The sequence below is a fragment of the Aedes aegypti genome, chromosome 1 (assembly GCF_002204515.2).
Source record: "Aedes aegypti strain LVP_AGWG chromosome 1, AaegL5.0 Primary Assembly, whole genome shotgun sequence".
NCBI lineage: Eukaryota > Metazoa > Arthropoda > Insecta > Diptera > Culicidae > Aedes > Aedes aegypti.
In genome coordinates this window covers 287,632,662-287,656,918 of record NC_035107.1, presented here as the reverse complement: position 1 = coordinate 287,656,918, position 24,257 = coordinate 287,632,662, and the positions used below count along the sequence as shown (strand labels likewise).

The following is a 24,257-nucleotide window of genomic DNA, read 5'->3' as shown; positions in this document are numbered from 1 at the left end:
TGCTTTCTACCGTCTGAACATCACTTTGTTGTGCAAATTACGGTTTTCTAGATATTTATGGCATAATCAAATTTTTTCGATATTTTTGAGTAAAATTTAACCAAATTTTCAACTTTTAGCTAAGTTTTAAACACGATGCTGATGTTTTAAAATTCGTTTATCATGTTGAACTCAAGGTATGTAAAAAACCAAAAGAAAAAAGTACCCAATGACTGAAATCGGTTGAAAATTGAAGATGTTATGGCATTTTTTGTAGAACACTTGAATTTTGAAGTTTTTACGATTTTCAAGCGATCTCAACAACATGAAGAAAATTTAATGCATTTTCATTTAGATTTGCTTAAACTTTCAACAGTTAATAAGTCTTAGTTAAGATTTAATGTTGTGTTATCAATCCATAATTTTAGATCACGACTAATCTGTAAAAAGGGCGTTTGTATTAACAGAGCTTCTACTTCACTCAGAACATAAGTTTTATCTCTACTTATTATCTCTACAACAATCAGTTCATTTCATATATTTCAAAGCTTCCTTAAATTAAGCTATAAATTCACATGTAAAAAATATATGTTTAAAAATGGTTGTTTGAATCAAGCCCATGGCCTTATTTTATACACGTATTCATTGTAGTTTGTTTGCTGGATTTAATATTGAATCATAAGAAGTTGATCATCATCATTATTAGCTTGAAATATATCAAGACTCCATGTTAGTAAAACTGGCCTTTTTTAATATATACGCAAACACATAAATTCTGCTTTTACATACGCCCTTTTCATTAATTAGTCGTGATCCAAAATTAATAATTGATAAAACGGTTAACAAAGCATGGAATCTGTACTAAGAGTCATTCAAAGTGAAAGGATTTAGTGAAATTTATATGGATTTCGTCTTGTTGTTTGAAAAGATCAAAACTTCAAAATTCAAGTGTTCTACAAAAAATGCCATAACATCTTCAATTTTCAACCGATTTCAGTCATTAGGTACTTTTTTCTTTTGGTTTTTTACATACCTTGAGTTCAACATGATAAACGAATTTTAAAACATCAGCATCGTGCTTAAAACTTAGCTAAAAGTTGAAAATTTGGTTAAATTTTACTCAAACATATCGAAAAAATTTGATTATGCCATAAATATCTAGAAAACCGTAATTTGCACAACAAAGTGATGTTCAGACGGTAGAAAGCACATTTAATTAGCTTTATTTTGCTAAAAAAAATGTTTAGATTTAGTGCTCTAAATCCGGAGATACATCAATTTTAGCAAATGTACTTTTTTGAAAAACCAAAAAAATCAAATATTGAGCGTATCTCAAAAACGGTTCTACTGTGAATTTTTTTGACATTTTTTTTTGGATTCAGCGTACGATTTTACATTGAAAATGGAGCTCAGCTTACTAAGTTCAGAAATGTTGTAAACTAGTGTTATTGGTGGAGCTCTAGAGGAACTTTGGAGGAATTGCTGGAGGAACTCCTGCAGGAACGCTGGATAAATTCCCAGATCAACTCTGGATAATTTTCGGGAGAAACTCTGGAGTATTATCAGAGGATGCTTGAAAGAATTTCTTAGAGAGGTCCCGGAAGAATTCCTAGAGAAACTCCTGGAAATTGCCGGTTGAACCAATTACCGGTGAAGCTCCGAACGACTTTCCGGAGGAAATCTGAAGGAATTTTTAGAGGATATCTAAAAAAACTGAAAGAACTCCGAAGGATTCGATGGAGGAACTCCGAAGCGATTCTTAGAGAAACTTCGGAGGCGTTCCTGTAGATACTCCAATGTAATTGCTTGAGGAACTCCGGAAAAAATCCTGGAGGGAGTTTGGAGAAAATCCGAAGTAATGCCCGGCGAAGCTCCAAAGGAACTTACGAGGAATTCTGGATAAAATTGCTGGAATTGATGGATCAAATCTAGGGGAATTGCTGGATAAAATCCAGAGGAGTTGCTGGAGGAACTCCGGTAGGAACTGCCAGCGAGATTCCTGGAGGAGCTCTGGAAAATTCCGGGAGAAACTCCGGAGGAATTTTGGAAGGAACTGCTGAAGAACTTCGGTAGAATTCCTGGTGAAACTGCCAGTGGAGTTCTTGGAGCAACTTGCGAGGAAATTCCTGAAGGAACTACGGTAGAATTCCTGGAGGAACTTCGGAGAAATTGCGAGAGAAACTCTGGAAGAATTTTGAAAGGAACTGCTGAGTAATTCTCGGTGGTGCTCCACAGGAACTTTGGAGGAATTGCTAGAGAAACTCCTAAGGAATGTATAGAACATTGGAGGAGTTGCGTTTTCCAGAAGAAATCCTCAAATCAACTCTAGGAATTCAGGATTTCCAGGAGTCACTCTGAAGTATTTCCCGGAGGAAGACTGAAGGAATTTCTTAGAGAAACCCCGGAAGAATTCCTGGATGAACTCCCGAAAAATTGCTGGAGGAACCATGAAGAAAACCTGACCGGTTTTACTGGAGAAGCTTCGAATGACTTTCCGGAAGAACTCCGAAGGAATTCTTTGGAATATCTGAAAAAAATTGTAGAGAGATTCCAAAGAATTCGGTGGAGGAACTCCTGAGCGATTCTTGGAGGATCTCCGAAGTTATTGCTTGATGAACTCCGGAAAAAAATCATGGAGAAAGTTCAAAGGAAATCCGAAGCAACTTCCAGTGGAGCTCCAAAGAAATTCATAAAGGAAATACGGTGGAATTTCAGGAGGAACTCCGGATTTATTCCGGGAGAAACTCCGGAGAAATTTTGGAAGGAACAGGTGAGGAATTTCCGATGGAGCTCCTACGGAATCCCCGAAAGAACTCCGATGTACACGGCTGAACTCCAAAGGAATTCGCAGCGGAGCTTCGAAGGAGTTCTCGATGGAGTTCCGAAGACTTTTCCAAAAGAACTGCTGACAAATTCTCGGTGGAGCTTCAGATGAAATTTGGAGGAATTGCTGAAGGTACTCCTAAGGAATGTATAGAGGAATTCCTGGAGGAACTCCTTAGAAATTCCCAGCTCAACTCTGGAGGATATTGTGGAGGAACTCTAGAGTATTTCCCGGATAAAGTCTGTAGGAGTTTATTAGCGAAACTCCGGAAGAATTCCTGGAGGAGCGCCCGAGGAATTGCTGAATGAATATAATGGAGAAAATCTGATGCAATTTCCAGTGAAGCAGCGAATGGTATTCCGAAGGAACTCTGAAGAAATTCCTGGAGGATATCTAAAAAGAAAACTAAAGGAACTCCGAAGGATTCGGTGGAGGAACTCCGGAGCGTTCTTATAGAAACTTCAAAGTTATTGCCTGAGGAACTCCAGAATTATTTCTGGAGAAATTATGGAGGAAATTCGAAGAAGTTCCCGGTGGAGTATTTGGAAACTTGCAATCAGAAGACACAGTATGTTTGTTTGACAAATTGAGACATGAATTTGCGAAAAAATACGCGTTCCAATGAGACTCGAACTAACGACTCCGTGTACGCTAGACCGGCGCTTTAACCAACTAAGCTACAGAACTCCTTATGATTCTGCGAAATAGAAAGCCAAACTGAATCCGAGTACTAACTATAAACACATCTCTTTTCGCAAATCCATGTCTCTTTCGGACTTAGATGCCAAACCCCCAACACGCTCACGTTTGTATCTCTCGATCGCAAGTGAGAGCGAATTGTTTATGGATACTGAGTTCTTACGCTCTACAGCCGCATACCTATAGGCCGAACGCTTGCCGGCACGAAATTCAGTATGCGTTGAGCTCTCAGTGCGGTCGCACGCTCTACGACCAACTGCGCCAGGAGGGCGCAACTCGGGATACATTAATGAATGTTTGTTTGTAGAGCGTAAGAACTCAGTATCCATAAACAATTCGCTCTCACTTGCGATCGGGAGATACAAACGTGAGCGTGTTGGGGGTTTGGCATCTAAGTCCGAAAGAGACATGGATTTGCGAAAAGAGATGTGTTTATAGTTAGTACTCGGATTCAGTTTGGCTTTCTATTCCGCAGAATCATAAGTAGCTTAGTTGGTTAAAGCGCCGGTCTAGCGTACACGGAGTCGTGAGTTCGAGTCTCACTGGAACGCGTATTTTTTCGCAAATTCATGTCTCAATTTGTCAAACAAACACACTGTGTCTTCTGATTGCAAGTTTCCAAATACTATGTTTCAGACATACCAGCAAATCTGGTTTATGCCAGTAAAGGGCAAACATTCATTAATGTATCCCGGTGGAGCTCTAAAGGAACTGCTGGATCAAATCCAGAGGAATGGCTGGAGAAACTCCGGAAGAATCTATGAAAGAACTTCGGAACAATTACTGGTGGACATCCAGAGGAACTTCCGAGGAATTTCTGGAGAAAATCCAAATGAATTGTTAGAGGAACTCCGGAAGAATTTCTGAAAGAAAGGATTTCCTGGAGGAACTCTGAAGGAACTCCCGAGGAATTCTAGGTGAATTTATGGAGATATTCCCGGAAGAACTCTGGATTATTTCTCGGAGGAAATCTAGGAAATCTAAGGGAATTCTCGAAGTAACTTCACAAGAATTTCTAGTGGATCTCCGAAAGATTTTCGAGGAATTACTGGAGGAACTTTCAAGAATTCCTGGAGAAACTCCGATAAAATTCATGGAGCAACTATGGCGTAATTCCGAAGGAATTTTCGGTGGAGCTGTAAAGAAGGAGGAAATCTGAATGAATTCCCGGAGGATCTGCGACGAAATTCCATGAGGAACTCTGAACAAATTCCTTTGAGGTACTCCCGAATAGTTTTTAGAGAAACTTTTCAGAGATTTCTGAAACAACAATGGACGATATCCCGAAGGAACTCGGGAGAAATTGCTGGAGGATTTCCAAAGGAAATCCAGAGGAATTTCAAGTGGAACTCCGGAGGATTTCCGAGGAATTACTGGAGGAACTTAGGAGAATTCCTGGAGAATCTTCGATAAAATTCCTAGAGGATCTCCAAAGGAAATCTGGAAAAAATTCTGGAGTAAATCCAAAGAAATTTCATGAAGATCTCTGAAAAAAAATCTTGAAGGAGCTCTGAGGGATTTGCTCTAGGAACTGCGGAATATTTTTCAGAGAAACACCGGAAAAATTTCTCAAAAAAAATCCTGTAAAAATTTCTAGAGGAACTTCGAAAGAAATCCTGGAGAAGTCCTAAAGAATTCCCGGAGAAACTCCCAAGGAATTCCTGAAGAAACTTCGTAACAAATTCTGAAAGAACTCTGAAGAAATTCTTGGAAGAGTGCCCGAAGTAACTCCGAAGGAATTCCCGCAGAAACTCTGGAGGAATTCCTAGCGAAGCTCAGGGGAATTTTCAGAAAGACATCTAGAGGAATAACTGGAGGAACTCCGGAGGAAGTTCTTTAGGCACTACGAACAATGCTTGGCGTATTGCCTGAAACAACGCTGAGTTCTTGAAGAATTCCTGGAAAGAATCCGAGAATCCCGAAAAAGAGAAAATCTACGGAGCAATTTCTGGAGGAATGCCTGGCGGAAATCCTCGGAGGTGCTTCTGGAGGAAATCCCCGGAGCAATTCCTAGAGGAAAGCCCCGAAGAATTTCTGGAATTCTGAATTTCTGGAATTTCCCCGGAAAAGTCTTTAAGGGAATATCTCCGAAGGAATTCATGGAGAAAATCTCCGGAGAAATTCCTCGTGCAAATCCCTAGAGAAATCCCTGGAGAAAATCTCCGGAGCGTTATGTCCTCAGTTCCCCTACCGATGCTTGCGGGGCAACCAGGGATGCCAAGATTTTTTTGAAAACCTTACAAAATCATTAAAAAACCTTACAAATTTATTACAACATTTTATCAAGATCTTCCAGATTTTTGTAAAATGGGGCCTCAAATTCAAATCACAAATGACCCATCTGGATGGTTGGCAACGCTGGGGGCAACTTCCAGACTCAAAAGGGTCGGGAGGATGTTGCTAAAACGATAAGTAAATCATCATATTTTGACCTTTTATAGGTATACTTGTTATAGGCCTTTTCATGTGACAGGTCCGTGTATGCATTAGTTTACATCGGTGGAGGATCGGTGCATACACAGGGCTGTCAAAGAGCTTCCCGATCAGCTGATTTAAAAAGTCTCGGCCTATTTTCATACAGTTTTCCTGCATGAAATGGACAAAAGCTACAAAGACCGAATGTGCAAAGCCACCGAGACCGAATAGGTCAACTTCTCATAGAAGGCCGTCATCTGGCCACGGCAGTAGATTTATAGATAACTGTCGTCACCCTGCTCGCATTTGGTTGTTGATGGCAACGGACTAAACTCCGACAACTATACAAACTGTCAACAACAGCGCCTGCTGTTGCAACGGCTCCGATCGAGGCCAGTAAACTTTCCGTCGGGAAACTTTTTATTAGACAATTTATCTGGATTAATATTTAATTAATTGCCCCCCCCCCCCCCTCTTGGGAGGGCAGTGTGCCGGAGGAAAACGTACGTGCACTTCCATTCACGATTCGTATAACGGGTTAGGGGTTCTGTTTGGTTAGTCGAAAGAAGTGAATCCAAGCAAATGGTAGAAATTCTAAATTACTGAACGTTTGACAGTTAAACGATAAGATTTCGTTTTCATTTCAGATAATCTAATATTGTCGCCCAATTTTGATATGTTGGATTGTCGAAAGCAGACTTCGTCTCAATAGCAACGTAGACTTTCGTAGAAGAAGAAAAAGTCGACGCTTGCTACTGCTCTGCCACTTACTGCCAGGAGTTCACAGTTTTACGGAACGCGCGCGCACACACACACAGTGTATAAATTTAGGCGTGCCAACACCACGTGCACTCCCGCGCGCTTCTGGAAACGTGGAAAATCGACATGACCTTACCGCGCGAACGTTCCCCGTGCAAGGGAACAAAAGGTCCCGAGTAAGTAAGCAAGCAATTTATGGTTCAATAATGATTGTCATAAATTTCCAGCTGACCACCCACCCGGTTGGAATTTTTTTTCGTTTTTTTTGAGCACCTAGATCACGGTTTGCTTCTGTTTCGTGCTGGTTGGTACTTTTTTTTCGTCTTCGTTGTTACTGTTGTGGTGCAAATGTACAACCATTTTATGGCATTTTTTTAGCTTTTGTTTATTTCTGACACCGGCTACGTGATGCTTTATCGGCATCATCAGGGAACGCCCCAACACTTGCCGACGACAGCGAATCACTTTTGTCGGAGCAGAGCCCGCTCGCTAATCACAATCATAAATTTTTACTTGACAGATGGGGGTGCCATTAGGAAGAGGGGGGAAGAGGAACGATGGGACCCCAGATGTCAACTTGTTGCAGTAGGCTTTGCACCTAGCATATATTGCTCTCAAGATTCTAGAAAAAAAGCTTAGAAGCTTTAGGAAAAGATACCGCAGAGGTTTTGAAGAATCTTCCAAGCTTCTGGAGAACAAGCTTTCAAGCTTCTGGAGAACAAGCGTCCAAGCTTCTGGAGAAGCAGCTTCCTAGCTTCTGGAAAAAAAGCTTCGGAGCTTCTGGAGAACAAGCTTCCGATCTTCTGGAGATTCTCCCTAGCTTCTGGAGAAAAAGCTTCCAAGCTTCTGGAGAAGAAGCTTCCAAGCTTCTGGAGAAGAAGCTTCCAAGCTTCTGGAGAAGAAGCTTCCAAGTTTCTGGAGAAGAAGCTTCCAAGCTTCTGGAGAAGAAGCTTCCAAGCTTCTGGAGTAGAAGCTTTCAAGCTTCTGGAGAAGCAGCTTCCAAGCTCGTGAAGAAGAAGCTTTCAAGGTTTTGGAGAAAAAGCTTCCAAGCTTCTGGAGAAGAAGAAGCTTCCAAGCTTCTGGAGAAGAAGCTCTCAAGCTTCTGGAGAAGAAGTTTCCAAGCTTCTGGAGAAGAAAAGCTTCCGGAGAATATGCTTCCAAGCTTCTGGAGGAGCTGCATAACTTCTGGAAAAGCTCCATAGCTTCTGGAGAATAAGCTCCACAGCTTCTGGAGAGAAGCTCCATAGTTTCTGGAGAATCTGCATAGCTTCTGAAGAGAAGCTCCATAGCTTTTGGAGAAGCTGCATAGCTTCTGGAGAAACTGCGTAGCTTCTGGATAAACTCCATAGCTTCTGGATAAACTCCGTAGCTTCTGGAGCAGCTGTTTAACTTCTGGAGCAGCTGTATAACTTCTGGAGCAGCTTCCTAGCTTCTGAAGAAGCTCCACAGCTTCTGGAGAAGCTCCACAGCTTCTGGAGAAGCTCTACAGCTGCTGGAGAAGCTCCACAGCTGCTGGAGAAGCTCCACAGCTGCTGGAGAAGCACCACAGCTGCTGGAGAAGCTCCACAGCTTCTGGAGAAGCTCCACAGTTGCTGAAGAAGCTCCACAGTTGCTGAAGAAGCTCCACAGCTTCTGGAAAAGCTCCACAGCTGCTGGAGAAGCTCCACAGCTTCTGGAGAAGCTCCACAGCTTCTGGAGAAGCTCCACAGTTGCTGAAGAAGCTCCACAGTTGCTGAAGAAGCTCCACAGCTTCTGGAAAAGCTCCATAGCTGCTGGAGAAGCTCCACAGCTTCTGGAGAAGCTCCACAGCTTCTGGAGAAGCTCCACAGCTTCTGGAGAAGCTCCACAGCTTCTGGAGAAGCTCCACAGCTTCTGGAGAAGCTCCACAGCTTCTGGAGAAGCTCCACAGCTTCTGGAGAAGCTCCACAGCTTCTGGAGAAGCTCCACAGCTTCTGGAGAAGCTCCACAGCTTCTGGAGAAGCTCCACAGCTTCTGGAGAAGCTCCACAGCTTCTGGAGAAGCTCCACAGCTTCTGGAGAAGCTCCACAGCTTCTGGAGAAGCTCCACAGCTTCTGGAGAAGCTCCACAGCTTCTGGAGAAGCTCCACAGCTTCTGGAGAAGCTCCACAGCTTCTGGAGAAGCTCCACAGCTTCTGGAGAAGCTCCACAGCTTCTGGAGAAGCTCCACAGCTTCTGGAGAAGCTCCACAGCTTCTGGAGAAGCTCCACAGCTTCTGGAGAAGCTCCACAGCTTCTGGAGAAGCTCCACAGCTTCTGGAGAAGCTCCACAGCTTCTGGAGAAGCTCCACAGCTTCTGGAGAAGCTCCACAGCTTCTGGAGAAGCTCCACAGCTTCTGGAGAAGCTCCACAGCTTCTGGAGAAGCTCCACAGCTTCTGGAGAAGCTCCACAGCTTCTGGAGAAGCTCCACAGCTTCTGGAGAAGCTCCACAGCTTCTGGAGAAGCTCCACAGCTTCTGGAGAAGCTCCACAGCTTCTGGAGAAGCTCCACAGCTTCTGGAGAAGCTCCACAGCTTCTGGAGAAGCTCCACAGCTTCTGGAGAAGCTCCACAGCTTCTGGAGAAGCTCCACAGCTTCTGGAGAAGCTCCACAGCTTCTGGAGAAGCTCCACAGCTTCTGGAGAAGCTCCACAGCTTCTGGAGAAGCTCCACAGCTTCTGGAGAAGCTCCACAGCTTCTGGAGAAGCTCCACAGCTTCTGGAGAAGCTCCACAGCTTCTGGAGAAGCTCCACAGCTTCTGGAGAAGCTCCACAGCTTCTGGAGAAGCTCCACAGCTTCTGGAGAAGAGAAGCTCCACAGCTTCTGGAGAAGCTCCACAGCTTCTGGAGAAGCTCCACAGCTTCTGGAGAAGCTCCACAGCTTCTGGAGAAGCTCCACAGCTTCTGGAGAAGCTCCACAGCTTCTGGAGAAGCTCCACAGCTTCTGGAGAAGCTCCACAGCTTCTGGAGAAGCTCCACAGCTTCTGGAGAAGCTCCACAGCTTCTGGAGAAGCTCCATAGCTTCTGGAGAAGCTCCACAGCTTCTGAAGAAGCTCCACAGCTTCTGGCAATGCCGAATTAAAACTCATTATATCGACTATAATTTGAAATGCTTTCCTTTCGCATCCAATCAGCTGGAAAACTATCGCTAAGAATAGTTCAGAACACAAGAAAAGAAATCCTAGACAATGCCCACGTGCAGAAAAGGCAAAAACCAAACTTTGCAATTGATTCCAACTTTTCCGTCGAAGCCGGACGCTTCGTGGCCACGACCTGTCCCCGCTCCGTCAGTTTTCTTTGCCAAGGGCAAACGCCATAGGTTTGCATGGATAACTTTTCCGAAACGGCCGCATTCTTTTTCTATCTCCATCTTTGTTTGGATTTTTTTTTGTTGCTCTGAGGTATCCTTTGCGATTGCCAGATATCGATGACCGGTTTTGTCACGAATATGCGGTGGGAATTGATTCGCATTAGCTTCTGGAGGAAAAGGAGCGCGGGAAGGGCGGATCACATAGTTGGTTGCGTCTTTCCGGTGGAATTCAGTGGTGGCGAACAACGGTGCGGAGATTGAAATTAATTTACGAATTCCTCTGTGCGGGCAGCCGAAAGAATGTGAGCGACTATGGGTTTCAATTCAAGGGCACGAGTCTCGTCATTCAGAAGACCTTCAAAATTGAACAGACAATTGATTCGCCGGCGCAATTGCTGTAAACATCAACTATCATTTTCAGCGTAATAACTTCGATAGATAATTAGGAAATTACGAGCAAATATAACTAGCAACCCTGTCGTTTTGACAGTTCCCATCCCAAGATTCTTAAACATCATTTTTGCTTGTTCGCTTGGTAGGAAGGTGGGAATCAGGTTCCAAATTTTCCGCGCGCAATCGGCTTTTCCATTTCACCTTCATCTCGATGGGGAGCCGCCACAGTTATGAAATTTCCGTTGGGAGTTTTTATAGAGAAAGCATGCAGCGGATGCCGGTGCGATAACTTACCGGTGAGCCGAAGTTGTGTCCGATTTCGTGCGCCAGGGTCACGTGCGAAACGGCCGGTGGGACATGCTTGCCATAGTTCAGCAACGTCACGATGCCGGTGTTGAGCGATTTCAGCGAACCGCGGTAGTGCTGTGGAGGGGAGAGAGAGGGGTAAGATAACGTATATTGATGTTTTGACGTAGGACTACGTCTTTGTTTTCTATATTGGGGTGCACTTTAAAAATACGGAAAATGAGACATGTAACGAAATTAGGGGAGATTTTGAACGTTAATAACTCAGTTGTTTATGAACCAATTATTACGATTTTAGTATCATTCGATCAGAAATGTATCTACGCATCGTTAGTAATATATCCGATAAGTGAATTTTGTTGTTAAACTATTGAAAATTTGATAAATGTTGACCCCTTTCTTATCCAACCAATCACGTTCGAGCACTTTTCGACGGTGTCGCTTCCCACTATAAAAGCAAATGGGTCCCTGCTTCTTCCCTCAGTCTTCTTTTTGCGGTCGGACTGTGAACACGGTCGGGCGAGTCATTCTCGCTTTGCTTTTGCACCCGCGTCACAGTCCAATTTGTGTCGTCGGAAGAGGAAGACGCAAGATTGATTTGCGGCGGCGATGACGATGGCTTGGGCGCTTCTCCGAGCGGCAAACTACTGCTGCTCGGAGAAGCGTCCAAGCCATCGTCGTCGCCGCCGCAAATTTATCCGCGCTCCCAGATTTCGACCCGTGATAAATTCAGCATCGGCGGTCAAGAAGCAAGCCCGATAGGAACCAGCTACCAGAAGCCCCCAGAATTGCTGATCCGAGGAGCTGGTGCTATTCGAGCGTCGGAAGCGCTCGAGTTTCCAGATTTCGACACGTGCCCGTGGATCCACTACCCGTTGCTGTTTGCGTTGAGGATTTCCCGTTTGACCATGGCGATCAAGTGATAACTTCCCGCAGTGCTATTCATCTGCAATCGGACCTTGTCAGGACCATCAAATTTGTGGTAAAGAGTTGAAGGAATAATATTTCCGACCTTATTAGATCTTATATTTCTCAATCAATCTCGCAGCTTCATACAAAATTTAATTTGTTATGAATAATTGACTATTCGAGGACGCTGCTGCAGTGCCGTCGGGGTGAGTGCTCAACATTTCACTTTAAAAGTACGGAAAATGAAACATGTAACGAAATTAGGGGAGATTTTGAACGTTGTTTATGAACCAATTATTACGATTTTAGTATCATTCGATCAGAAATATATGTACGCATCGTAAGTAATATATCCGATAAGTGAATTTTGTTGTTTAACTATTGAAAATTTGATAAATGTTGACCCCTTTCTTATCCAACCAATCACGTTCGAGCACTTTTCGACGGTGTCGCTTCCCACTATAAAAGCAAATGGGTCCCTGCTTCTTCCCTCAGTCTTCTTTTTGCGGTCGGACTGTGAACACGGTCGGGCGAGTCATTCTCGCTTTGCTTTTTACCCGCGTCACAGTCCAATTTGTGTCGTCGGAAGAGGAAGACGCAAGATTGATTTGCGGCGGCGATGACGATGGCTTGGGCGCTTCACCGAGCGGCAAACTACTGCCGCTCGGAGAAGCGTCCAAGCCATCGTCATCGCCGCTGCAAATTTATCCGCGCTCCCAGATTTCGACTCGTGATCGGTGGTCCAGAAGCAAGCCCGTTAGGAACCAGAAGCCCCCAGAGTTGCTGATCCGAGGAGATGCTGCTAATCGAGCGTCGGACTGGTGAAATCGCTCAAGCTTTCAAGAGTGAGCATCGTTTCCTGATTTCGACTTGTGCCAGGGGATCCAATACCCGTTGCTGTTGTGCGCCATCCACGTCACGAACCATTCAGCTGGTTCGTCGTATAAGCAAATTCCCCGTTTGACCATGGCAATCAACTGATAACATCCCGTAGTGCTATTTATCTGTAACCGAATCGAGGCTAAGAAAGCCATCGGCCCTTGTCAGGGCCATAATATTTGTGGAAAAGAGTTGAAGGAATAATATTTCCAACCTTATTACATCTTATATTCCTCAATCAATCTCGCAGCTTCGTACAAAATTTAATTTGTTATGAATAATTGATGGCACGTCAATTTGAGACTATTCGTGGACGCTGCTGCAGTGCCGTCGGGGTGAGTGCTCAAAATTTTCTAACGATTGTAAACTAGAGTGGAATTTCCGACAGTGTCTTTGATTTGCCATATTTTATGAGAACACTTCGATTACGAAAATGATCACATGTAACAAAATTGCGACATGTTTAGAATGCTTTTGAAAAGAAATTCCCATTGAACAATTTTCATAATTTTGGCACCATGGATCAGAAATTTACCTTCATATTGAAGAAAACTATTGATTATCAATAGCGAACTATTGAATATTTAGTAATTGTCAACCCTTTCATTCATGTTCGACCAATTTCTCACGCATTATCATTTTTCGCAATTATCAAGTAATTCTAAGTCCAACTCATTATTGGCACATATGCATTTCCCAGATTGGTCGATTAGAAAGAGAAGAGTACGAAGGGGAGGAGCATAATCTGCTAATCTAAGGGTATATAGCATGCTCCCTTCGTTGGATTCGGTTTCATTCCGTTTCGACTTCCGAGCTGGCAAGAGCTGCTACGATCCTGCGCAGCGACGTCCGCACCTGCTGATTGAAGCTAGCGATCCAGCGTCTGGTGATCGGTGGAAATCGCTCAAGATTTCAAGAGTGAGCATCGTTTCCAGATTTCGCCTTGTGCCCGGTGATCCACTACCCGTTGCTGTTGTGCGCCATCCACGGACCATGGAAATCAACTGATCAATCCCGCAGTGCTATTTATCTGTGACCGCATCGAGGCTAAGAAAGCCATCGGCCCTTGTCAGAGCCATCAAATTTGTGGAAAAGAGTTGAAAGAATAATATTTCCGACCTTGTTACATCTTATATTCCTCAATCAATCTCACAATTTCGTAAAAAATTTAATTTGTCATGAATAATTGATGGCACGACAATTTGAGACTATTCGTGGACGCTGCTGCAGTGCCGTCGGGGTGAGTGCTCAACATTTCACAACGAATTTAAACTAGAGTGGCACATCCAACAGTGTCTTTGATTTGCCATATTTTATGGGAGCACTTCGATTATGAAAATTATCACATGTAACAAAATTGCGACATGTTTAGAATGGTTTTGAACAGAAATTCTGATTGAACAATTTTCATAATTTTGGTACCCATGGATCAAAAATTTACCTTCATATTAAAGAAAACTATTGATTATCAATAGCTAACTATAGAATATTTAGTAAATGGCAAGCATTCCAACTATTCATGTTCGATCAATTTCTCATGATAATGCATGAATAACGTTTCCAGATTTCGACTTAAGCCCGGCTATCCACAGCCCGTTGCTGTTGTGCGCCATCCAAGCCACGAAACATCCAGCTGGTTCGTCGCATAAGCAAATAGCTTGCTCAAATTTATATATTTGCGTTGGGGATTCCCCGTTTGTTAATCAACTGATAACATATTGCATTAATATTCATCTGTGACAGCATCGAAGCTAAGAAAGCCATCGGCCCTTTTCAGGCCACCAAAATGTGCGTAAAAGAGTTATAGTAAGATTTCCACTTTATTTATTTCTAACATCTTATATGCCAAGCAAAGAATATTACTTCTCTTAAGCTTACGAAGGGGGCCTTCCAAGAAGACATCATATATTAACAGAGGTATATTTTCTACTATATCGCGTTTTAAATTATTCTAAATGGAGAATCGTTCATCTTCATTGATAAACATGACGAACAATAGATCAAATTGCAATGTTAAACAGCACGCTCCAGAATACGAAATCATCTAGCAAGAGAGGGAGCTTACACTGCTTCTGATTGGTGCCTAATGCACAACCAATCGTCACCGGCGGGGAACCGCCTTTTCCCCTTACTGGTTTGTGATTGGTCGTTAAGTGATTGCTTCCAGTTATAAAAGCAGCTCACATAGCCTGCCATGCCTCATTCTATCGTGATCAGCGCTCCGAACAACATTTGAAGAAAATGGCTCGAGCGAAATCGAAGAGCGGATTTGCTCCTTGCAACTGCAAGCAGCAAATTGCCGCTCTTTTGGTTTCGTTCATAAATGATAAGGAAACGCCACCGAAGCTTCAGTTGAAGAAGCATCCGCCGAAGAAACATCCGCCGAAGAAACATCCGCCGAAGAAGCATCGACAACCACCACTGCAACAACTTTTCAAGGACCGGAAAATCCAGATCAATCGTGGTGAACTATTGGTCACTTTCCGTGTTCCGCTCACTCCTGCTCGTGTATATTATATGAACCAGGTGATTGAACGATAAAACGGCTCTTTTCAGAGCCACCAAACAAAACGGCTCTTTTCAGAGCCACTAAACAAAACGGCTCTTTTCAGAGCCACCAATTAATATCAAGAGAGTTCTTAGGATAATTTTCATGTAAAAGCCCTTGGACCCACCAAACAAAACGGCTCTTTACAGAGCCACCAAATAAAACGGTTCTTTTCAGAGCCACCAATTAATATCAAGAGAGTTATTAGGATAATTGTTCATGTAAAAGCCCTTTGACCCACCAATCAAAACGGTTCTTTTCAGAGCCACCAATTAATATCAGAGTTATTTGTGTAATATTCCCTAATTTGTTTACCACATACTTGCTATAATCTCTTAATTCATCTCATAGCATCATACAATAATTGATTTATTACGAATAATTGACAATACGGCAATTTGAGGATGTTTCCGAGGACGCTGCTGCAGTGCCGTCGGGATGCAATAACAGCATAATGTTCATCTTGTACATCCCTTACCCAGACATCAGTTTCATACAGCCTATTTCCCAGATAAGAAAACGAAGAATTTGAAAGGAGGAGCATCACCTGCTATTCTAAGGGTATAAAGCATCCCTCCTTCGCTGAATTCGGTTTCATTCTGTTTTCGCTTTCGAGCTGGTAAGAGCTCCTTCAAACCGGCTCAGCTCCTCGCTACCAGAGGCAAGCTACGAGATGGCTGAAGAAAATCGACCAAAGCCGCTTGTTGAAGCGCACATCGTCATCCGCAACGCAAATCTCATCGGGCGAGGAGGATTGCAACAAGTGCGCCGTCAAAATGTGTCCGTGTTACGCAAATTCAACAGTTCAATCGGCCCTTTTCAGAGCCAACAAATGTGTTTTAAAGAGTTAATTGTGTAATATTCCCTAATGTGTTTACCACATACTTGCTATAATTTCTTAATTCATCTCATAGCAGCATACAATAATTGATTTATTGCGAATAATTGACAAAACGGCAATTAGAGGATGTTTCCGAGGACGCTGCTGCAGTGCCGTCGGGATGCAATAACAGCATAATGCTAATCTTGTACATCCCTTACCCAGACATCAGTTTCATACAGCCTATTTCCCAGATAAGAAAACGAAGAATTTGAAAGGAGGAGCATCACCTGCTATTCTAAGGGTATAAAGCATCCCTCCTTCGTTGAATTCGGTTTCATTCTGTTTTCGCTTTCGAGCTGGTAATAGCTCCTCCAAACCGGCTCAGCTCCTCGCTACCAGAGGCAAGCTACGAGATGGCTGAAGAACATCGACCAAAGACGCTTGTTGAAGCGCACATCGTCATCCGCACCGCAAATCTCATCGGGCGAGGAGGATTGCAACCAGTGCGCCGTCAAAGTGTGTCCGTGTTACGTAAATTCAACAATTCAATCGGCCCTTTTCAGAGCCAACAAATGTGTTTTAAAGAGTTGATTGTGTAATATTCCCTAATTTGTTCGAGATGGCTGAAGAAAATCGACCAAAGCCGCTTGTTGAAGCGCACATCGTCATCAGCACCGCAAATCTCATCGGGCGAGAAGGACGCAACCAGTGCGCCGTCAAAATCAAACTCATCATCTGTGGTGCAGTCAAGAATCAAGCCTGTTAGGCACCATTACCACTATTATTAGGCAAATCAAGCGTCCGGCTAGTGAAATTGCTCAAGATTTCAAACTTGAGCTACATTTTAAGATTTCGACTTCAGCCGTGTGGTCCAATATCTGTTGCTGATGTGTGCCATCCACACGACGAAACATTCAGCTGGTTCGTCGTATAAGCAGAGAACTTGTTCATTGCATTGCATTGAGGATTTTTCGTTTAACCATGGCAATCAACTGATAACATGCTGTAGTGCCATTTATCTATGACAGCATTCGTGCTAACAAAGCCTTTGGCTCTTTTTAGGGCCACCACATGTGCGTAATATAGTAATATAGCGTAATATAGCGCGGAGTAATATTTCCGACTTAATTTATTACATTGCCAAGCAATGTATAATATTTCTCTCAAACCATAAGAACTACAAAGCGATGACTGGATCTACTACTGAATCACTACTGTTCTTTCCTATGCTACTGTATATTTCAGAGGAGGTTATTAATATAATTTCAAAATGATCATACATCCTGAAGTGAAATTTCACATTTTCATAGATAAATATGACGAATGATTAATATTTACGAAAGTTTCGAGCACTGAAAACAGTATGAAGTCAAAACGAGCAACACAATGACATCAAATTCAGTTACATAAACCATCGTGGTCCTACGTCACCAGTTCGTACAACCCCATAGGGATGTACCCTTATAGTTTTTGTATTACTTGTTAGGGTAAAAAAGGTTAAAGCACAGTAGGAGACTTTCTGTCGCAGTTAATAAACTAAAACGAAGTAGAAAGAAAGTTGGCACTGTTGTAGCACGCGTCGTCAAAATGTCTGGAAAACGCACCACAGAAAACTTTACAAATCGTTGCCTAAACTGATGTTTGCCCTTGGGCACTGTTCCAAATAACAAACAAAGCTTTCAAGATACAGCTGTACAAAGTTGTTCTGTTACATTTGACAGTATAACGGTAGAATTTTATCGATTAACTGTCAATTGAAAACAGCTTGATTTAGACGTTTAATCGATCAAACTTATCGTTTTAATGCCATATTTTTATCGTTCAAAAATGTAATCAAATTCATCACTAATTAGAATCGATTTGTATTACCGATAGACATGAAACAATCGAGAAAAAGGCCAGTTCAATCGCATTTCATCCTGATTGCATTGGACGCAATAAGCAAACGGAAAAGCTAGCTTTCCCAGGCGCAAAACGATCTAGCTTTAATCAAATTTGTTCCCTATTGTGGTCTGCTGATTGCCCCCACCTCAACCTGACGACTATGGAAAGAAGTGCCCGGCAGGGCACAAACAGTCTTATTTATTCCCAACATCTGCCTATCCCGATTCCGGATAAAAATAATATCTACACTTCCTGTGAGGCTTTCGTTAGATGATGACGGCGATGTTAGTGGCAACAAACAGACAACAGACACTCTCTAGAGCTTCCATAATTGCCAGAAGGAAATTGCATTTCCCCCTCGATTTCTATCTTTGTGTATTTCTATGACGAAGCGGACTCTACTGCGTTGCACTGTGCTGCAGGTGGAAGCTGAGTGTTTCTATTTTCCTTGACTGCCATTGTTGGGACAGCATCAGCAATACTATCTCCGACTGAGTGGGGGACAATTTCGCCATCGGATGCTTTTATAGACGCTTTAAACGAATCATTATCTATTGCCAGGATGTGGCAATTGGATTGCCTGAAACCGCTACTTAATTTACTTGATGGAGTAGAGTTCTATCGTTAGACAAGCATTTATGGTCACCTTGGGCGCGGTTGGCTTATTGTTTGGAAACAGCTGTAACTAAAACGATCAAATTTTATCGTTTTATTGTCAATCGACACAATGACATGATGGCCTTTCCAAGTAACATTCCCAAGTATAGTCGAACAAAAGTTTATTCAGCTGGAGTATGCTTCAGAGGGATTTGTTCAACTTTTTTTCACAAAAATGTTTGTTGGTTTCCAATCCTGCGCTATCAGCAACTGAATTCGATTAGGTGACCAACAGCGTTAGTAAAATTTAAAATAGCAAGTTATCGTTTTGCTGTCAATCGATGCAACTTTGAGGGCGTTCAGTTCCAGTTGTATTGTTTAACAAACGCTTATGCTAACTTTGAGCGTATTGGTTTAGCAAGTCAGGAAGATTACAACCAGAATGAGTCGTTATCTCTCCTGCACGAAATTTCATACAGAGGCTCATTAACATTCCCAAGTTTGTTGAGGTAAAGTCGGTTCTGATAGGGCCTACACGATCTAATCAATATTGTCGTGTGACAGCTGAACGATAATTTGTAATCGGAATTCCGATTTACAGCCATACAACCCAAATTATAAGCAAGATTATTTGCTGATGGCCTTCCCAAGTAACATTCCTTAGTAGTCGAACGACAGTTTATCCAATTGGAATATGCTTCAGAGTGATTTGTTCAACTCTTTTTCCACCAAAATGTTCGTTGCTTTCCAATCTTGCACTACCAGCAACTGAATTCGATTAGGTGACCAACGGCGCTGGTAAAATTTAAAATAGGAAGTTATCGTTTTGCTGTCAAACGATACAACTTTGAGGGTATTAAGTTCTAGTTGTACCGTTTAACAAAAGCTTATGCTAACTTTGGGCGTGTTGGTAGAGCAAGTCGGGAAGATTGCAACCAGAATGAGTCGTTATCTCTCCTGCACGAAATTTCATACAAAGCTCATTAACATTCCCAAGTTTGTTGAGTTAAAGTCGGTTCTGATAGGGCCAACACGATCTAATCAATATTGGCGTTTGACAGCTGAACGATAATTTGTAATCGGTATTCCGATTTACAGCCATACAACCCAAATTATAAGCATGATTATTTGCTGATGGCCTTTTCAAGTAACATTCCCAAGTATAGTCGAACGACAGTTTATCCAGTTGGAATATGCTTCAGAGTGATTTGTTCAACTCTTTTTCCGCCAAAATGTTCGTTGCTTTCCAATCTTGCACTACCAGCAACTGAATTCGATTAGGTGACCAACAGCGCTGGTAAAATTTAAAATAGGAAGTTATCGTTTTGCTGTCAAACGATACAACTTTGAGGGTATTAAGTTCTAGTTGTACCGTTTAACAAAAGCTTATGCTAACTTTGGGCGTGTTGGTAGAGCAAGTCGGGAAGATTGCAACCAGAATGAGCCAATACCAACCAGAAACAGCCATACAACCCAAATTATAAGCATGATTATTTGCTGATGGCCTTTTCAAGTAACATTCCCAAGTATAGTCGAACGACAGTTTATCCAGTTGGAATATGCTTCAGAGTGATTTGTTCAACTCTTTTTCCGCCAAAATGTTCGTTGCTTTCCAATCCTGCACTGCCAGCAACTGAATTCGATTAGGGATCGTTCAAATATTACGTAACGCAACAGGGGGAGGGAGGGGGTCTAGCATAGTGTTACGGTCCATACAAAAATTTAAAATTTTCCATACAAAAGCTGTTATGTGGGGGAAGGAGGGGGTCTAAAATTGGCAAGTTTTGCGTTACGTAATATTTGAATGAACCCTTAGGTGACCAACAGCGCTGGTAAAATTTTAAAATAGGAAGTTATCGTTTTGCTGTCAAACGATGCAACTTTGAGGGTATTAAGTTCTAGTTGTACCGTTTAACAAACGCTTATGCTAACTTTGGGCGTGTTGGTAGAGCAAGTCGGGAAGATTGCAACCAGAATGAGTCGTTATCTCTGCTGCGCAAAACTTAGCCCTTAACACTACAATATGGAGGTCTCAATTCCCGAAGAAATACCGTAAGGTGGTTCCGGGGAGATGAGGGTCTGAGTCCAAGGGTCATGTCGATGCACTGTTCACCACTTGAGCAATTCTAAATGAATTGCTCATGCACAGTGCATAGGCTGGTTTTAGCGGGTCGTCGTTGGTGCGTCATCCCCGCATTCCCTGAGTTATCTTCTCAGGGGATCTGTTTGCAGATTTCCCCCTTGTAAAAAACAAAAAAAAAAAAAAAAAAAAATGGAGGTCTCAAGTAGATTTACCATATTTCCTAGAAGTTCAAAAAGTAAGAAACAGCTGTCAATAAGTCAAGCCAGTGGACTACGCCATTTTGCAGTTAAACAATAAGATTGATTAAGATATTCCGATCAACTATTTAGCGATCAAAATTATACGGAATAATGCAGCCCACAGACGCTCTGACGGTTTGTCCAACATTGAGTCCGCCTCCAGGTTGATGCTCATGTTGGTGCTATGTTTGACCGTGAGTGATGCTGCTTGATGAACCAATTTGACGGTTTGTGAAACCGATTTGACGGTTGGCGATTCGGTCGGCCAAAATCGAACGAGTTTGATTTTGCTCGAACCACCGGTAGGCGGAGCCAAATGTTTGATGAACTGATCGTACTGTGTGTAGGGATGTTGCACGAACATCGACGCTAGCATGTAAATTTGAAGCTTCGACGTCCCATAAACTACCGATGCAGATGGGTGGCAAGTCAAAATGCATGAATTTACGCAGCGTTGATGCCATAGTGTTCCAGCAAATGTGCGCTCTGGAGTTGTTTCTAAATATTTTGTTAGAGTTTCCAACGATCTTTAGCAAATTCATCAGGGATTCTTTAAATATTCTTTAAGCAATTTTCCAGAATTATCTACAGAGAATCCATCAGCAATTTTACCTGTGATTCCATCAAAAGTTCAATAAGAAATTCATCCTGAGATTATACCAGGAATTCCTACAGGGATTCCATCAGGAATTTCACCAGGAATACCTGCAGGTAATCCTCTTGGAATATTTTATGAAATTGTTCCAAAATTCCTTCATGGATTTCATCGGTATTTTTTTTTATGATTCCATCAAACGTTTCTCCATAAAAATAATCACGTTGTTGTTCAGTGATTTAACTAGGAATTCCTGTAAGAATCCCTTTAGATATTCCTTCCGAAAGTTCTCCTGGAATTCCTCATGGGATTCCACCAGGAATGCCTTAAGGGATTCCATCAGGAGTTTCTCAGTTTTTCTAGTTTCTTTCAAGGATTACATCAGGAGAACTTCAAAAGTTTCCATCAGAAGTTATTGTGACAACTCCACCAGGAATTCCTTTAGATATGCCACCAAAAACTCTATCAAAATTTCCTCGAAAGATTCCATTAGTAGTTCCTCTAGGAATCAGGAGATATTCTGGGGAATTAAACACGAGTTTATCTATGCTTTCCATTAGAAGTAGTTTTTAAGATTCAATCATGAATTTCACGAAGAATTCATTCAGGAGATTCTTTACGGTTTTTATCAGGAGTCCCACTAGGATTTTCATCGGAGGTTCCTCTATAATTTCCATCGGTTGTACGTCTAGGGATTCCATCGGAATTTAATCAGATGTTCCTCCAAGAATTCCATATTGAATTCTTCCAGAGATTCCATCAGAAATTCCTTCAGGGATTGCACCTGGAACTCATCTAGGGATTCTATCAGGAGCAATTCCATCAGAAGTTTCTCCACGAGTTCTATGAGGAGTTAATATTGGGATTTTATCAGGAGTGCCTCCAACAATTCCACAGAAGTACCTTCAAGAACGTCTTCAGAAATTCGTCCAAGGATTCCATCAGGATCACATTAGGAGTTCTTATAGGAATTCTTTCAGGAGTACCATTGGGGCTTTCATCAGAGCTTTTCTGGAGATTTTATCAGTAGTTTCCATCATTATGTCTTCCAGGAATATCATAAGGAGTTTCTCTAGGGATTCTATCAGGAGTTCCATCAGGAAACTTATCAAGAATTCCTCTGGGGATTTTACCAGGAGCTCCTAAAGAGATTCCATCAGGAGTTCATCTCGAGATTCCAGGAGTCCCTCTAATGATTCTTTCAGAAGTTACTTCAAGAATATCTTTAGAAATTCCTCCAAGGATTTCATAAGGAGTTCCTATAGGGATTCTATCAGGAGTACTTGCAGGGCTTCCATCAGAGCTCTTCTGGGGATTTCATCTGGTCTCACCAGGGATTCCATCAAGAATTCCTTCAGAGATTCCACCTGGGGCTCTTCCAGAGATTATATCAGCAGTTTCTGGAAGAATTCCATCAGGATTCCATCTAGGGATATTTTAAGGAATTCCTCTAGGGTTTCTAATAGGAATTCCTCCAGGGATTCCATCAGAAGTTCATCTAGGGACTTCATCAGGAGTTCCTTCAAAAATATCATTAGAAATTCCTCCAAGAATTCCATCAGAAGTTTCTTCAGAGATTCCATCAATTATTTTTTTTATCTTTATTAACGAAATTTGTCGCCCGAGGCTTGCTAACTCGGAAGATTCCATCAAAAATTCCTTCAGGAATTTCACCTGGCATTCCTCCAAAGATTTCATCAGAAGTTCTCTATGAGATTATATCAGAAGTTCTCCCAGGAATTCCATTAGGATTCCTTCTAGGGATACCACAAGGAATTCCTCTAGGGATTATATCAGGAGTTCCATTCGGAATGTTAACAACAATGCCTCCAAGAGTTCCCATAGGGATTCCATCAGGAGCTTTTCAAGGGATTTCATCAAGAGTGCCTCCTCCAATGATTTCATCTGGAGTTTCTTCACGAATATCATTAGGAATTCCTGCAAAGATTCCATCAGGAGTTCCTCCGAATTTCTTCAGGAATTCTTCTAGGGATTTTGTGAAGAGTTCCTTCAGAGATTTCATTAGCATTTTCTTCAGATATTCTACCTGGAATTCCTCCAGGGTTTCTATCAAAAACTTCTGTAGGAATGCCATCAGGAGTTCCCCTGAGTTTTTGTTGGGATTTCATCAGGAGTTCCTTCCTAAATTTCTTAAGGGATCCCTCCCGGAATTCTTAAAGGGATTTCTCTCGGAATTTATCAAGGGATGCCTCCCGAAATCCCTCAAGGAATTAATCCTTAAGCAATACTTCCAAGGATTCTCGAGGGTTATCTGGAATTCCTCCAGGGGTTTTATCAGATTTATCTCATAAGGATTTCATCACCGGAATAATTCAAAAGATTCCTTTCTGATATTTTCAAAGGATTCCTCGCGGAATTCATCAAGCGATTCTCCGAATTTTTCCAAAGATTTTTTCGCGGAATAACTCCAAAGATTCTTGAGAGTTTTCAGGATTCCTCCAGCGATTTTACCAGAAATTAGTTATAATGATTTCACCAGAAATATCTTAAAAGAATTTCACCTGCAATTTGGGGATCCCCAAGTATTTTATCCCATGACTCTATCAGGAGTTCCTTCTTCTTCTTCTTCTTTTCTGGCGTTACGTCCCCACTGGGACAGAGCCTGCTGCTCAGCTTAGTGTTCTTATGAGCACTTCCACAGTTATTAACTGAGAGCTTACTATGCCAATGACCATTTTTGCATGCGTATATCGTGTGGCAGGTACGAAGATACTCAATGCGCCCTGGGAAGTCGAGAAAATTTCCAACCCGAAAAGATCCTCGACCGGTGGGATTCGAACCCACGACCCTCAGCTTGGTCTTGCTGAATAGCTGCGCGTTTACCGCTACGGCTATCTGGGCCCCTTCTTAGATTCGAAACAGGAATTCCTTCAGAGATTTCTCTGAGAATTCCACCAGAGGTTCCTCCGTGGATTCCGCTATGATGAACTCCAATGATCCCATGACGAATTTTCTATAGGATTCAACCACAATTTTCTATAAAGATTCCACCAGTAATTCC

General features: G+C 42.3%; 1 protein-coding gene across 1 annotated transcript in view; it reads right to left on the bottom strand.

Moving 5' to 3' along the window:
• Positions 1-24,257, bottom strand: part of LOC5565610 — a gene marked incomplete in the record, with an annotated part of 686,619 nt that overhangs the window by 52,192 nt on the left and 610,170 nt on the right. The window contains 1 exon segment of the mRNA XM_021838090.1: positions 10,667-10,795. Coding sequence (XP_021693782.1) covers positions 10,667-10,795 — 129 coding nt within the window.